The 17,883-nt window shown below is 36.0% G+C and overlaps 1 protein-coding gene across 1 annotated transcript in view; it reads right to left on the reverse strand.

Annotated features, from left to right (window-relative positions):
• The window catches only part of sgl (UDP-glucose 6-dehydrogenase sgl), a 156,514-nt gene that overhangs the window by 57,350 nt on the left and 81,281 nt on the right, over positions 1 to 17,883 (reverse strand). The window contains exons 8-10 of the mRNA XM_090402533.1: positions 15,986 to 16,116; positions 15,523 to 15,618; positions 7,584 to 7,624 (exon numbers count right to left, since the gene is read on the reverse strand). Of these exons, the coding sequence (XP_090258659.1) occupies positions 7,584 to 7,624; positions 15,523 to 15,618; positions 15,986 to 16,116 (268 nt within the window). The remainder of the gene's footprint in view (positions 1 to 7,583; positions 7,625 to 15,522; positions 15,619 to 15,985; positions 16,117 to 17,883) is intronic.

Raw genomic sequence — 17,883 nt, forward strand, 5'->3', positions numbered from 1 at the left:
TTGGCAAGTATGTCAGCACATGCACATACATTGAGAGAATACAAAGTAAGAAAGCAGCTAAACAAAAGTCATGGGAAGAATATAGAAGATATGTTCCTCTAGATTTGGTCTCCCAGGTTCCAAGGGGATAAAGAAGTTGTGGGAAAGGGTACAAAAAAGAGTTGCAAAGCTTACATCTGGATTATGAGGACAGATTTCAAGTATGTGAATTACAGACTCAGGTTAACAGGAGAAAATAAAGTAAAGTAAAGTGAAGTAAAGTAAAAAGTGAAGTGAAGTGAAGTGACGTGATGGTGATAATGATATGATATGATAAAAGAGGTCTATAAACTTTTGAATGTATTATTTTTACTGCTATTTTGCCGGCTTTCGTTAAGGAGTGTCATTGGCTTTTTACTCAAGAATTTTTAGGACATTATAGGTGTATTTTAGAGACAAATATATGCAGAATAATAGAGGAAGAAAATTCGCACATACCTATATTTGGCTATCTTCTTTCTGTTGTTAGGATGTTAAAAGGGAAGGGGGTTTTGGAAAAAGTGTGTGTGTGTGTGGAGGGGGGGGTAATGTGGGAGAATTAATTTGAAAAACCCAGGTTTTTTATATAATACATACATACTGTATATTACTATTTTTAAGGGCACTTTTTTTTGGGGGGGGGGGAGATGAAAGAGGGGGTTGAAAATAGAAATTGTTTATTTTGAGGAAGGAGGAGGGTTTATGGAAAAAGGGGCCGGGGATAGGGTTAATGGGGTGTGAGCCGTTTCGAACGTGTGTCGTCCTTGGAACTCATGGGGGGAAAGTGGATGCTATGTCATGTAGACTTCATGTTTCTCCCTTTGAAGGGCTGTTATTTCCTATTGGTGAGTTGTGACCTAATTTTTATGTTATGGAGCTTCCAACACTCAGAGATTATGTAGGGTCAGTAAACGTTGATTGAGTTTTGATCACATTTTATGGCTATCGTTTCCGATATTCTAAGCATTGTTTCATTGTCTTGTATGCCTATTATTATGGCCTTGTCGATTTGCAGGATGTGTTTCTTCAAGGGTGTGAACAGCTATTTCTGTTTTCCCTGTACTTTGTATTCTATTTTTCTTTTTGATGTTGCATTTTTTAGTGTTTAAATGTTCTGGAATAGGGATCTTACAGTCATGGAAGTGTTCTTGTAGTCTTGCCCATAAAGACCTGATAGCAGAACCTGTGTAGGTGATATCAGTTTTTATGGAAAGGAAATTTGTAGACTACGTTGTGATGTCCTAATATTTCTTTGTATGTGTGAGATTTAATGGGTTTTAGAAGTGTTGCCAATTTTTGGTTTGTGGTGAATACCAGCTTATAGTCAGTATGTTTGTAAATGTATTTGTAGGCTTTGTAAGTGTTCTGGATGTATGGCAGTTTGATAACTTTTTGTGTTGGGAAGTTTGTTTTGGTCGTTGGGTTGTTTTGATGGGTTTTTGCTGTCTTGTTTGTGTAATTTACTAGTTGTGTAGAAGAGTTGTGATTTTTAAAAATCTGTGTTAATTTCTCTATTTCTATGTTGAGATAATTACTGTTAGTTGAAAACTTTAAGCATTTATAAATTGTGATAGAATGACCGATTTTTTTAATTGAATATGGATGGTATGAGTTAAAATGGAGGTAGTTTCCGATATGCATGGGTTGGTGGTATATTTTCGTGGCTATTTTGTTGTTTGTTCTAATTAATGTTAGGTTTAGGAAATTGATGGATTTGTTCTGTTCGGTTTCTATGGTGAATTTTAGTCTGTTGCTGTAGCTGTTAAGAGACGCCTGTCCAAAGCATAGAATATCATCCATGTATCTACCATAAAAGATGATGCGGGGGGGGGGGGGGGGGGGGGCAGGAGTGATTCTGTGTGTGCTAGGAACAATTCTGCTAGTTGTCCACTGATGTTTTGGCCCAGAGGGAGTTCAAAAATTTCAATATACGTGTTTGAACGACTTCTTTATTGAACTTAAAGAAGTTAGCTGAGATTATTGGTTTGATTAAGTTGATCATATCATCATCTTCATCAAATTCCTGCTATGTACCCTCAAGGGGTGTACAGGATATGACAGTACTACATGAAAAAATTACATAATTACTAACTTCCTATCTGCAATTTTCCTCCAAATCAGTCTGTTACTTGTCAAGACTCCAACATTATCAGATCTTATATTTCTATCATCCAAGACACTTTGTACCGTATCAATCCACCTATATCTTGGTCTTCCTCTGGGTCGTTTTCCTGCCAACCTGGCAGAGAACACTTGTTTTGCTAATCTTTCCTCTCCCATTCTGTTTAAGTGACCATACCACCTGAGATTAGCTCTACTAACGCATTCCTGGATGCTGACAATGTCAAGTTGTTTCCTAATATCCTCATTTTTAATATGATATTGCCACTGATGCCATCTGTTCACACCTCTAATCTTTCTCAGGACTCTCATATCTGTGGTCTCTAGTCTTTGGTCAAGTGTTTTACTTCTGACCCAGCTCTCAGATCCATAAGTTAAAACTGGTTTGAACACTGTCTTGTATACAGCTAATTTAGTGTTCCGACTAATTTCTCTCTTATTCCATATGAATTTATTCAATTGACTTCCCACCATACCAGCTTTGCTGATTCTCTTGTCTATTTCTATATTTAATTTACCATCTTCAGTAAAAATCGTGCCTAAGCAGCTGAAATGTTTTACTTGTTCCACAGGTTCTCCATTCACAACACAGTTGACATTTTCAATGATTCTGCCTATTTTCATTGTCTTTGTCTTTTTATTGCTGACCTTCATAACATATCTATTACAACAGCTATTCAATTTAGTCAGAGAATCTTGCAGACTTGTAGCAGATTTATTTAGAAGTATAACATCATCCGCATAAAGCAAAGAGCTGACATTAACTTCTCCAATTTTGATATCAGGTTTAATACCACTTTCCTTCATAATGTGATCCATATAGATCATGAATAACAAAGGGGATAATGTACATCCTTGTCTCACACCAGATTTAACATTAAACCATCTTCCTGTACTTCCTTCAATTCTAACTGCTGACTTACAACTCAAATAAAGACTAAGTATTGCTTGATATAATGCCCCATTGACACCATATAACTGCAGCTTATTGAAAAGCTTCTCTCTTGGCACCTTGTCATATGCCTTTTCCAAATCGACAAAACTTAAATACAGATCTTTGTTATATTCCCATGCTTTCTCGACTATTTGTTGTAAAGTGAAGATCTGATCCTGACAGCCTCTATTTGGCCTGAATCCAGCTTGTTCTTCACCAAGCTTTTCTTCCACAATTCTTCTCAACCGTTTCTCAAGTATACTGGCATAGATCTTGCCAGGAACACTCATTAGGGAAATACCTCTGTAATTCTCACATTCAGTTTTATTTCCCTTTTTATATATGGGTACTATGAGAGCTCTACTCCAATCATCGGGAATTCGTCCCTCTGGCCAGGCTTTCTGAACTATGCAGTGCAGCCACTGTAAGACTTTTATACCACCATACTTCAGCATTTCTGGTCGAATATCATCTACTCCTGCTGCCTTTCCACATTTCAAGCCTTTGATGGCTTTTTCTACTTCAAGTATGGATATGTATTCCTGACTGCATGCCTGGTCAGTGTTTTTTATCACTGTGCTGTCATCACTGCTTGTTTCATTTAGTAGTTTTTCAAAGTAATTACTCCATACTTCAAGGATATCTTTTTCTCCTGTTTTCATGTCACCTTTATCATCTCTAACTCCTTTTACAGCACTCTTTCCTCCATTCCTAAGCTTCTTCAACAACCTCCAGAATATTTTGCCACCTTCTTGATATTTATTTTCTATATTCTTGCCAAAGTCCTCCCATGACTTTTGTTTAGCTAGTTTAACACACTGTTTAGCTTTTACATTTGTCTCTATATTCTGTAAGAGTAAAAGCTGACTTATTTGCCAGGAACTTTTGATATGCTTTCTTCTTTTCCTTCACTGCCTCTTTAACTTCTGTGTCCACCACCAGGGAATTCTGATTTTTTTATCCTTGCACACAACCTCACCACATGCCTCTCTAGCAGAATCAATCAATGTTTTCTTCAGAGTTTGCCACTGAATCTCCAAGGTTTCATTCCTGTTCTCAAACTCTTTCATTTTCTTTTCAATAATCTTTCTGTATTTTAGTCTACAATTCACATCTGAGAGCTGCTCAACTTTTATTCGCTTTAAAACTTTCTTACATGTTATTCTTTTCAATATGAAATTCAATTTTATCCTGCTCGAGACTAAATAGTGATCACTTCCAATTTCAAATCTCTGTACACTCTGGTGTCCTGCATCAGGGAGAAAACATCACTATCAACAACAACATAGTCAATGAGACTTTTCTTATTCCTAGTCTCTTCTCTCCATGTGAATTTGTGCACATTTTTATGTTGGAACATGGTGTTAGTAATAACCAGTCCATGTCCTGAGCAGAAATCCAACAGATATTTGCCATTATTATTAGCTTTGCTCTTTTCTCCAAATTTTCCCAAAATACTTTTGTATGTCTCGCAATCATTTCTTACTCTGCTATTTAGATCCCCCAACAAGGACCAACTTTTCCTTTTTCATTGTGTCAGTTGCTTTTTCTAGAGCGTCAAAAAATTCCTCCACTTCTACCTTAGTAGAACCTTCTGTGGGACCATAGGCACAAATAAGTCTCATTGTACAGTTCCCCATTCTCATATTTGCCCACATTACTCTACTTGAGACTGACTGCCATTCAAGAAGATTAGCCTCGTATTTTGTGTTGAATACTATGGCTACTCCTTCTTTTCCTTGACTGTCATTGCCTGAATATAACATTTTGTATTTATTGCTTAGAAAGATCTCACCAGTTTTGGTCTTTTTTGTTTCAGTCACCCCTATTATGTCAATCTGATACTTATCTAATTCCTCAGCTAGCTCCATTTCTTTGCCATTCAGGCTTCTTACGTTGATAGTACCGATCTTTAACTCTGGTGATGTTGAGTTGCAGTTTGTTTTCAGATTTGTTCCAGTAGCTGACTTTTCGCTGTTTGTCCTGGTTCCCTGGCAAAAACAACGGGGGCCTTGTTTAACTGGGCGACGCCCCAGCCGGCATGAAATTTTGTCATGTTGTACCATCATTTTTTATTTTGGTTTAACCAATAAGAATACAATTTGGTCGGCTAAATCCCAAATTGCCAGCCCATCCTCGTTCGTTCAGTATCAAAGTAGATACCCAACAGGGTGCACCACGAGAAGGTGAGGATTGGACATTAGGTCAGAAGCCCTGGTCGGTTCTCTGCATTCCTTTAAAGGCTATGTGGAGGTCTCCTCTCAGTTATACAGCTTTGACCTTTAAGCACCCCTTGATCAAGGGATGCTTTATCAAGGGTTGATCATATCACTAGGTGTTAATTTTTTAAGGGAATGCAGAGTGTGGTCTTCTGTGAGTAGTGTGTATATGATGTCTAATGTTCTGGGGATGTCCACGTTAGTGTATAGTGAAGTTGCAACCAATGAAGTGAGGACGTCTTCCTGGGATAGGGTTATGTTATTTATTTTTTGGAAAAGGTCGTCCGTATTTTTTATCATAGAGTTTGACGTTGTAAGTAATGGTTTGAGCAGTTTGGTTACGAATTTCGATAAAGATGCTGTGGTGGCATTTTTGTAGGAGACTATTGGCTGTATCGGGTAACCATCTTTGGGGGGTTTTGATTTGTCCGAACCAAGGGGTACATGTGGTGAGGGGTGTCGTGTTCATTTTGAATGTATATTATAGAATATCACCTGATGAAATTTTTTGTTATATGGAAGGTGGGAGAGAACATGGGGAATCTATGGAAGTTAAGTTTGTTTGCAATCAAGAAAGGGGGTAAGAGCTAGTTTTTCTCGTTTTCCCTCAACAGAGCAGTGAGTGAGTGAGTGGAATAGTTTGCCTTTAGGATAGTGAGTGCTTCTAATTTGGTGCACCTGGTTTGGATGATTTAAAGCATCCCTTGATGAATATTTGGTCCCTGGAAGTCTCAGATAATAATAATAATATCAGAAAGCAGGCAAAATGTTCTAGATAAACTAGCTGCTATACACAAGACAGTGTTCAAACTAATTTTAACTTATGGATCTGAGAGCTGGGTTAGAAATAAAGCACTTGATCAAACACTAAATAGCGCAGATATGAGTTCAGAGAAAAGTTATTGACGTTTGTAATGAGTATTCTGAAACACCCTGTGTGTGTGTGTGTGTGTGTGTGTGTGTGTGTGTGTGTGTGTGTGTGTACATATATATGATTAATTCCTTGTTAGAGGAGGGGGGGGACTTTACATTATAAAGTTATCACAATATACACATACCGGCCACTGAATTAGAAACCTTTACGGAGATGTATGTAAACATCACTTACAGTGTATATGCAAAATACTTCGTCATGAGCATCCCCGCATGTTCTAGAAACTATTTAAGAATGGTGCTGGACAGTAATCATCAATAGATCGCTTGGAAAAAACAAAGGATCTTTTGAAAATTCAATAAAGGGTTTATTGTGGGTGCCCGTCTGGCTGGAGCCATAATTTTGAAAACAGCAGAGCTGACTTGTTTCTCAAAAGGTGAGATAGCCTGACTGTTTAATCAGTGGAGAAATCGTGGTCCTAAGATCTGTCAGGAACAAGACTGCTGTAAGAAGGTTTGTATTCAAAAACAGCCTATGTGTAGTAATTAACCAAAGCATTTAATGAAGGTTGTTCCTGATGCATATCTTACTATGTGCAGGGAATTGAAGGGGATCGCTATTGGTAGTTGCATGCCTATATGGAAACCAATTATTTCTGAGAAGAACTGGAAAGTTTGACCAGTCACAGTGTAGTCGTGTCCAGTCATGGCGTTCTACACAGTGACTGGACACTGGAAAAAAAAAAGTCATGGCCCAATGAGTCATGCTACATCATATTCTGTACTGGTGGTAGGCTGAGTTTGGCAGGAGTCCCATGAAGCAATGAATCCAGCTTGCCTTATAAACACAACTCAAGGTGCTGGAGATGGTGTCATGGTGTGGTGCATGTTCTGTTGGCACAGAATGGGTTTCCTGATATTGCAGTGAGATTGGGTATCACCCAAGGAATATCTGAGCATTTTTGACGATCAAGTCCATCTTGCAATGTTGATTTTTTTATCCAGTAGGTGACAGTTGTTTCATGGATAATGCTACTGCCCAGCAGTGTATGGGACAGAATGTTCTGAATGTATGGGTAGAAAAACAGATATGGGAGCAAGTCCTATTGCATGAAATCTGACTTAAAGGACTATCTGGTGAATGCCTGGAATGCTGTAGACAAAGATTCAATCAAACACCTTGTAAAATCTGCCAAACCACATGTGCTGAAATTCAGGCTAAAGGAGGTCCAACAGGTTTTTAAATAAAAGTGTCTAATTCAGTGGCTGGTATGTGTATTATTATTACAGTCAGTATCATTAATACTAATATATAAAATTTAAAGCTAGTATAAGGCAAATTACTATTGTTAGTCAAACAGTGAAATCACAGAAAAATTAAAACATATTAGTGCTATATGAAAAAGTCTTAATAATACCTTTATCTGGTTCTTCTGTTATATCTGGATTTGTAAGATCCCTGAAAATATTTTTAAATAAAGTATTACTATATATATATATATATATAAAATACTTATAAGCTCTGTATTACTAAATCTTGGTATTTCTAGCCTAGCTCCCACTGATGAGACCTCAATAAAGGTCGAAACCGGTCTGGGTAGTGGCCCCTTGCCTTTAATACAAAACATCATGCATCCCCTTCTTGGAGATGTGTTTTGGCATTAAGGGTAAATATTAAGATTAGTGATCAGAGCTTATGCCATCTTTACCACGAGTGTAGAGGCTTAAGTGCTGTGAGGACATCATGTTGGAGGCTTAATGGATTTTTTACAACACTCAAAAAGAATTAAAATAAACTTTAATACTTCCTATATTTCATCCTAGTCACTAGGACATCTACGGGGATTACAAAAAAATTAATGTAACATATGCACAAATAACAAACAATACTAAGCCCAACCACGTGGGTGACACTAAATTCCTATCTAGGTAGAGCGCCCTCTAAGGGCAGTAGTAGGTGGCCTGGAATGTAAGGTGGGAACTCTGGTGATGAGTGTTTCCCAAATCTTTGGAAGCTTAATGCACCCATATTTATTGAGATTTGGTTGGTTTTTGAGAGCTGCTGCTGCTTCTAAGAAAAGTCTCTCTTTCTTGAATTTGCTGTGGTGGAGCATGGTGGTTTTCTTCCATGATACTCTGTGGGTGGTGTCCAAAACATGGTCAGCCAAGCCTGAATGGCCATAGTTGTGTTTGAAGATGTAAGACTTGTGTTCCTCTAGACGGATGGATGCTGATCTGCCTGTCTGTCCAAAGTATGTCAGCTTACAGAAACAGGGTACTTTGTAAACTCCAGGCAGAGAGAGAGGAGGAAGCTGATCTTTCGTAGAACGGATAAGGGTAGCCAGTTTGCGGTGGGGCTTATATGCTGTGTGTAGATTGTATTGTTTTAGTATCTTGGCTATTTTTTCAGATGTGCCACGGATGCAGGGTATGGTGATGGCATTTTTAAAAATCTTGTTGACGTGAAGGAAGGGGAATGGGGGAGGAACTGATTATTTTTTTGATACTGTGATCACTGTAGCCATTGGAGAGGAAAGTGCTGTGTATGTGGTTAAGCTCATTAGTGAGGGCGGTTCCACTGGAACAAAGATTGTGGGCTCTCTTGGTAAGAGTTTTAATTATGCCATATTGTTGAGAGGGGTGGTGGTGGGAGAGTTTGTGAATGTATCTGCCTGTGTGTGTGGGTTTTCTGTATACGGTGAAGGTAAGTGTATCATTAGGCAGGCGTGTGACTAAGGTGTCTAGGAAGTGTAAACAACTGTTCTTTTCCTTTTCCATAGTGAACTGGATTCTTGGATGTAGACTATTGAGATGACTGAGGAAGGAGTCTAACGTGTCTGGGCCATGAGGCCAAATAGAGAACACATCATCTACATATCTTAGCCAGATAGAAGGTTTGAGTGGGGCTGAGTCTATGGCTCGTTTTTCGAAATCTTCCATATAGAAATTGGCAAGGGGGGGGTGAGTTTGTTGCAATCAATGCAACAAACTCGGCTCTCTTGTTTTGAATACTTCTTACATTTGTGTACAAATGTAACGATCACTTGTCTTTGAAGTTATTCTACCAGCACCAACATTCTTTATTCTAGATGCTATACCACACCTCTCTCTCTCTTCTGTCTGACCACTCCCATTTCTCTGATTCTGACTCTGATTTCCATTCCTACCTATATTATCCTCACCTTTATGCATTTCATCACTTGTGCTGTTGCAACTACATCTTCAACCTCATATTGTACAATCTGTTTAGTTGTGCTATCCTGCTTCAACAAGTAGACTGATCATTTACTACATTTACTTCATGACTGCGCCTTCTCAGAAAACAATGCCCAACACCAAACCCCACACCAACAAATGCAATCAATTAACTTTAAACTTCAAATTCCTCAGATTTACAAATTGAACCCCCTTTTTCTCAATTCACTATTATCATATCTGGGCAACATGCTTACTATTTTTACAACAATCAATTATTCTTTACCTGCTGCAATAACTTCCTTAAGTCTCTATCAACATTTACCCCCCCCCAACTAAGTCATTTGTGTTCACAACTACCACTAATTTTGATGACCAGTCTTTCCTTTTCTACAGCACATCATTATTTGTTTCACTGTTGTTTCACAGGAAAGCATGTTTTCTGCACTTTACTAGTCATCACATCTCTAATGACTGGGTCCCCCATACAATGGTATACGACTATCCTTTGATTTTTTCTCATCATCAAATTCCTGACATGTACCCTCAAGGGGTGTACAGGATATGATAGTATTACATGAAAAATTTACATCATTACTAATTCCCTATCTGCAATTTTCCTCCAAATCAGTCTGTTACTTGTTCTTATAGAAATATCAGATCTTATATTTCTATCGTCTAAGGCACTTTGTACCATATCAATCCACCTATATCTTGGTCTTCCTCTGGGTCGTTTTTCCTGCCAACCTGGCAGAGAACACTTGTTTTGCTAATCTTTCCTCGCCCATTCTATTTAAGTGACCATACCACCTGAGATTAGCTCTGCTAATGCATTCCTGACGTCAAGAACTTGACATCAGGAGTTAAGAACTCCTGATGTAAAGTTCCTAACTAATAACCTCATTTTTAATATGAGATTGCCATTGATGTCATCTGCTCATGCCTCTAATCTTTCTCAGGACTCTCATATCTGTGGTCTCTAGTCTTTGGTCAAGTGTTTTACTTCTGACCCAGCTCTCAGATCCATAAGTTAAAACTGGTTTGAACAAGTTTAGTGTTCTGACTAATTTCTCTCTTATTCCATATGAATTTATTCAATTGACTTCCTACCATACCAGCTTTGTTGATTCTGTTGTCTATTTCTATATTTAATTTACCATCTTCACTAAAAATCGTGCCTAAGTAGTTGAAATGTTTTACTTGTTACACAGGTTTCCCGTTCACAACACAGTTGACATTTTCAACAATTCTACCTATTTTCATTGGCTTTGTCTTTTTAATGCTGACCTTCATACCATATCTATTACAACAGTTATTCAATTTAGTCAGGGAATCTTGCAAACTTGTAGTGGATTTATTTAGAAGTATAACATCGTCTGCATAAAGCAAAGAGCTGACATTAACATCTCCAATTCTAATATCATTTTTAATACCACTTTCCTTCATAATGTGATCCATATAGATAATGAATAACAAAGGGGATAATATACATACTTGTGTCACACCAGATTTAGCATTAAACCATCTTCCTGTACTTTCTTCAATTCTAACTGCTGACTTACAACTCAAATAAAGACTAAGTATTGCTTGATATAATGCCCCACTGACACCATATAACTGTAGCGTATTGAATAGCTTCTCTCTTGGCACCTTGTCATATGCCTTTTCCAGATCGACAAAACTTAAATATAGATCTTTGTTATATTCCCATGCTTTCTCAACTATTTGTCGTAAAGTGAAGATCTGATCCTGACAGCCTCTATTTGGCCTGAATCCAGCTTGTTCTTCACGAAGTTTTTCTTTCACAATTCTTCTCAACCGTTTCTCAAGTATATTTGCATAGATCTTGCCAGGAACACTCAGTAGGGGAATACCTCTATAATTCTCACAATCAGTTTTATTTCCCTTTTTATATATGGGTACTATTATAACTCTACTCCAATCATCAGGAATTCGTTCCTCTGTCCAGGCTTTCTGAACCATACTTCAGCATTTCTGGTCGAATATCATATACTCCTGCTGCCTTTCCACATTTCAAGCCTTTGATGGCTTTTTCTACTTCAAGTATGGATATATATTCCTGACTGTATGCCTGTTGAGTGTTTTTTACCACTTTTCTTTGTACTACTAAATTCCTCCTTCTCCTCATTGTCATCAGTCAATCTCGTCTTTAGATTTAATATCCTCTTCGAGATGTTTCATTTCGCTAACTCTTATTTAAGCTCTTCTACTATGGTCCCGACTCTTGTTACTATTTCTAATCACTTATATCAAGATACTTTTCACATATGTTAATGTTTTCCTTTTTCTCATTTATTCAAATAGTTCACAAATCTTTCACATTTTTTGGTGTATACATATGGCAATTTTCACAATGCATCCACTGTGAAAAATCCAAAGCAGAGCTAGATCTTCATACAAAAGCCTTCTGTGCTGCTGATGCCCATTTCTTTATGGACACCATTTTCAGAAGCAGTACAAACAAACAAGTAGCAAAACACAATATAAACAAAAAAATTCCGACAACACTACTGAAGGACACTTGTATCCAAACTGAAAAAACACAGCACAATTTGTGATAAAAAGGTACATTATACACCGATTTAAAAACACTTTTTTTTAGCACAGCTCAAATCTACTGCTACATTCATTTGCCATGAAGAAGGTTCATAACATAGGTTACACACTGTCATTACACAGGTGAATTTGTTATTATAATGATGATCACTTTCACTATTATTAAACAAGACCTCATGGAGTCAAAGACTCATCTGGGAGGTCCTTTTATCTCACACACATCTCATCATACCGTGTCTTAAACACACTCAAACTCCTTGCAGACACCACACTGGTGGATGGAAGTCTGCTGTATATGATTATCAACATATACCGCAGACTTCCATATTCTATAGTGTTGGTATATGATTACCAACACTATATCTGGGACTGCAATAGAAACACATACTGATTACTGTGTGTACACAATGTACACAACCTATTATCATGGAAACATGATATCACCCCCAAAAACTCAATCAACTTATAGGTGACTTCCAGTATGAAGACTGGACATTCCCTGAATTGTATACTTACTATAAATTTTAAAAAATGTATAGTTATGATACAATTTATTACACATATAGTAACGTTATGCTTTATCTTGAAGAGGTCTTGACACATTTTGATGAATTAATAAGTAAAAGTGAGCAATTAGAAGCAATCTCACTTCTTGGAAAATTCAAAATACAAATAAATAACAGAATCCAATATAGAGATTTTTAAGCCAAATGTGGGAAGAAGGTTCAATATTACACACTGTCATTACACAGGTGGATTTATCATTGCAATGATGTTCACTTTCACTATAGTGGATGAAAGTCTGTTGTATATGATTCACCTTAAATCCATAATAGCAATGCCAGTTTTAGCTTGTGTTAACATTGTTAACACAAGCTAAAACTTGTGTTCAAAAAATTCACTACAGAGAACTGTATTTGCTAGCAGATGAAACAAAACTACATCTCAAAATTAAGCTCTTCTACAGTCACTAAATGCAGATGAACAACCAAATGCAAGAGTTGTGTTATGGCAACAGATGTCAAAGGAGGATATGCCTCATATAGAAGAGCAGGCCAGTGAAAAGCTTTAGTAATGCTATAAAGTCCTTTTATGAACTCAGCATTAATAATAAGACTTTACAACATTTTATTAATGTTATGAAGGCTTTTGAGGGCCAAAATATTCAAGATATTTATTAGAGTTGGCAGCAAAGCTTCATGTGGTTGAAGAAGCCTGCCTGAGCCACTATAATTCAATAAATGGACATAAATAGAATAAAGGGGCTGATCCAATGCTATTTGAAAGGTACCTTTAGATTTATTATTTTCTGTTTTTTTGTAAACTGTAAACACATGAGAGAGAAAGAAAGTGGAGGAAAACAGGCTGTATCAATTGCAAAGGACAGGAAATGCTTTTAGGTGTATCTGACATCAGATCATGCAGAGGCCAATAGAAAGTTTGAGGATGAGGAGCATAGTTTAAGAGTAAGTAGAAGGCAACATCTCCACCCCTGCTCCCATGTAAAGATTTTGAATTTTGTAAAATAAAAATAAAAAAAAAATAAAAAATAAAAAAAAAAAAATTTCTGGGAATTTATAGTTCAATTTCTTATACATCATTTGTGTTTGGTTTGAAAAAAAAATTTTTTTTTTTCTGAAGAAATGGACAATATTAAAGATTTTCTGTCCACACTGGATTTATTCAGTATCTTTCTCTCCCATGCAAATGAAAACATCCAGTACACCTCCTTCCCCACCATACTAGACAGACAAAAACAAACTGCCCAAATCAAATGAAGCTACTGAATTATCCATCTGTGCAATAGAAACAAATCAACCATGAATTGAATCCACAGAAATTACCAATCTCTGGATTTATTCTCTCCAGCACTTTCTTAGTGAAACAGTATTCACAAAACTGTTGCCCATTTCTTATAACTCAACCCCAAAACATATACCTGTTTGAATGATCTTTTACATATACATACAAAAATTGGACCACTTTCAAATTTATTTTAAGTAAAACAATCTAATACAATAAAAATCTATCCAGAATCAAATCCACAGTCTACTCATCATATAATGCTCACAGTGCATTATCTTCACATTAGACTTCTTTTATGCCTCTTGCTCAGTCCAACAGTCACATCCAAAATAAATTATAATCCTTTCTTAAGAGATAATTCTTTCTTCTCCCAATTCCAAAATCTTTTTTTTCTTTTTTTTTTATTTGCTGCTTACAGAAGAGATATGCCCACTTTCTCAAGTAGGTTGGTTATTTAAGGTTTCTACTGATTCCTTGAGAAATCTTTCAAGTTTGTAGTTAATTGTATAAATAACATTTGGCTATTTCAATGGTCACTATTAATGGAATGCTCAACCAAACTTGATTTATCATACTGTAAGAATTAGATACCAGATGGTGATAAGACCTCTGGTGATACACTGTATTGGTGGCAACTGAATTTATTTGCAGCTCTTATACAAACTTGCTTTTATTTACTTGTTTCCTTGGGATGGCTTAATGGATAACATCTCTGCTTTGAAATCAAGAACATTTGAATTTCTGTATGGCATGGATTTTGTGAAAGTCTTGAGGTAGCAGATGATTTTCACTGCTAATATGAAACTACAACCCAGATTACTGAAAGTTTGAAGCAGCCTGAGAAAAGCACTGTTTAGTTGCAGGTTTCTGAATTCTCACCCTTAGCTACACACCACACTAACAGGTTTGCAATTTTGTAAGTGGTTGGAGGAAGGGGAAAATTATCATCTAAAAAAAAAGATCTAATCAACTGCATCTATGTATTTTCCAAGAAAGTTAAATATACAGACAGCTCTTACTGAGTTTTTTTCAAGTATCAACAAAAAAATTGAAAATATGAACATTAATTGCCATAAATAAATGCTAAAACATTCATAAATGTGATATTTCAAACCACATGCATAGTATACAACACAGCACTGTATCTATGCTGCAATTTTCAAGAATGTTTCTTTGCAGTCTTTTTCAAATTTATCCATCTTATTAATACTGTACAGCAAGTCAAAATGAATTAATACTATGGGGAGTGGTGTTAATAAAAAGAAGCGGTGAAGATGAACAGACACGTGTGTGCATTTGATGATAATGAAGAATAAACATTCTTTAACATTTATTTGTTATTATAATTTGCTTGATTCAAGAATATGTTTTCATTTCTTTGGATAAATAAATTGTTGTTTAAGTATAAGCTACCATTTTGTTGACCTTTATTTAGCATCACTATGGTCCAACTTCATTGTTGGGAATGTAACTCCTGTTTTTAACATTAAGTCTATGGGAAATAAATTCCCACTTTATGAGCTCATGCTAGGAATGAGCTAACTTTTAAAGTTAGGAACTATCTATAATTAAATTCTCTGATTAAAGGACTTTAGACTTTAAAAAATATTAATTACACTAAGACTAAATCTTTATGCTACTTTTTAATTAACAGCAAAAGCAGTTAAAGAACAATACATTACCACTTGAAGAAATATGAACATTTAGATGAATTACATAAAAATAATTTTTTTTCATATTATTTTTCTAAATATTATATAATTGTCATACAATACTCACTTCATAATTTGTTCTCTTTTAACTTTTGGATCATATATGCACAAATTTGCTCCTTCTTCTAGTAAATGTTTACATATATAAATTGCTGCAGATTCCCTGTTGAAAATGAAAAAGAATGTAAGAAACTGTGCTACTAATAAAAACCAGGTTGTTTTAAATGTACTAGCAGACTAAGACTATTGGTATTAGTATATATTAGTACATATATCCCATCCCAAAGGCTGATTTGTTTCATAATGAGAAACTTAAATTTCCTGGTGTAAAAATTCTATTACAGTAGTCAAAAAATTTAGAGAATTTAAATACTAGATTTTTCCAGTAAATATGGAAAAGTATTAGCAATAAGCAAAAGGCATCATGCTTAAAAAAATCTACCTATTATTAATATTGTAATAATGCAACTAATTCTATAAATGAAAATGTATGTTACTATAAATTAAGTTTTTGCAAAATTTATACCAACCGTGTGTCTCCGGTATCCTTTTTAAATGCAAATCCAAGAATTGCAATCTTCTTATCCGTAATGGTGTTAAAAAGACTTTCTGTTATGCGTCGGGCAAACCTTGTTCTTTGAAAACTGTTCATTTCAATAACCTATAAAGAAAATTTGCATAATTCAATAGAAGGCAGAAAGTAGTCTTTTTTTTTTCTCTCCTTTAACAATCATAAAGTGTAACATTGGTATACACTGACTGCACAGAAAATAAAATTTCAACATCAGAACCAGGTAAAACTGCATCCAATAATAAAAAATTAATTATATGCTCTCTTTCTCTCTCTCTCTCTACATATACAAAGCAATGTTATTCCAGCTGGCTATTCTTCAATGCATAATTATATAACAATCTTTACAGTATTTGAAATGTACACATTTATAGTGCACATAAATATTGTAACACAGAACTATATTACAAACAGATTTTTTTTTTTTTTTATATCACACTCACAAACAAAAGGCTGTGAGGCCTATAGTAAATAAATTGCATGTGTGTGTGGGCTCAGGTCAATAGCAAAGCAATCGGTTTGTATTCACCAGACTAAAAAGCATCATTCCATCTACAGAGTGATGTAGATGGAATGAAAGACTGGGAGCAGCAGCAGCAGGTATTCAGAGTCAACAGTTCAACTGTAAAAGGACGTTGGATAGCTGTTGCTGTAGGTTTAGCAGAAATGAGAGGTAGGGGGGTTGCATGACAGATGATTGTTCTTCGAAACAGCATCCATGGAATTATCATGCAGAAACCGACCATCTATGATACAGTGACTGGAGACCGTGAAAGCGGAGTCATAAATCAAATTGCTCTCTTCTGAACAGCATAGATAATTTTTTAATTTTGTTAATAAGATAATTAACAATTATAAAGTGTAACATTGGTATACGATGACTGCACCAAAAATAAAATTTTAACATCAGAACCAGGTAAAGCTGCATCCAATAATAAAAAATCCATTATATGCTATCTCTCTTTCTACATATACTTCGAAACAGCATCCATGGAATTATCATCATGCAGAAACTGACCATCTATGATACAGTGACTGGAGACTGTGAAAGTGGAGTCATAAATCAAACTGCTCTCTTCTGAACAGCATAGATAATTTTTACAGAGGTCTTAGGTTTTCCAAATTTGGGAACATTTCTGATTCATTTGGAGTATGTGGACAAATGAAAAGTAATCTCTGAGTAAAAGTGGATGCAAAAAATGCTATGGAGGCACCATTGCACCTCCGTAACACAATTGGAAGAACGATGGTACTGTGTGCCATTCGATTGGAAAAGGCCTAAGTTCAATTCTCGTCATGATGCGAAGAATCTTTATCTGAGTTTAAATTGAAGGTGAGTTACCTGATCTCGTATGGAGGTAGCAGGGATTTTTCTCCCAGAAATACAGGATTTTCATCCCGCATACAGACAAATTGGCCTTCAGAACATAAGCAATTTAAAGAAAAAATACTAGTGGTAGTGGTGGGTAGTGGCAGTAGTGGCAGTAGATGTTGTCAGTATGATTGATGATGGCAGTAGCGGTTGGTGTAGGTGGTGAATTAAGTGGTGGAGATGGAGATTTGTAGAGTAGGTGTCCTCCCTCGACGAGTCTTTGGATTCCTTGGAGGTGTCACAAAATAATAATAAAAGTTTTTTGAAAGCTAAGAATGCTATGAAAGTCACATGATTAAGGCAAGAAAGGATAGGAGTAAAAGTCAGTTCAAGAGAGATCTGGTTTTGACTGGTAAGCTAGGATTATGAAAGGAGGGGAAAAAAGAATTTTTTTTTGTGTGTGTGCACGCACAAAAAGATAATTGTTTTAGAAGCATTAAAGGTGACCAGGTTGCCACTGCCTTGCTGAAGGATTGTGTACAGTT

The sequence above is a fragment of the Typopeltis vanoorti genome, chromosome 13 (assembly GCF_054136105.1).
Source record: "Typopeltis vanoorti isolate ZY-2024b chromosome 13, IOZ_Tvanoo_1.0, whole genome shotgun sequence".
NCBI classification, from domain to species: domain Eukaryota; kingdom Metazoa; phylum Arthropoda; class Arachnida; order Uropygi; family Thelyphonidae; genus Typopeltis; species Typopeltis vanoorti.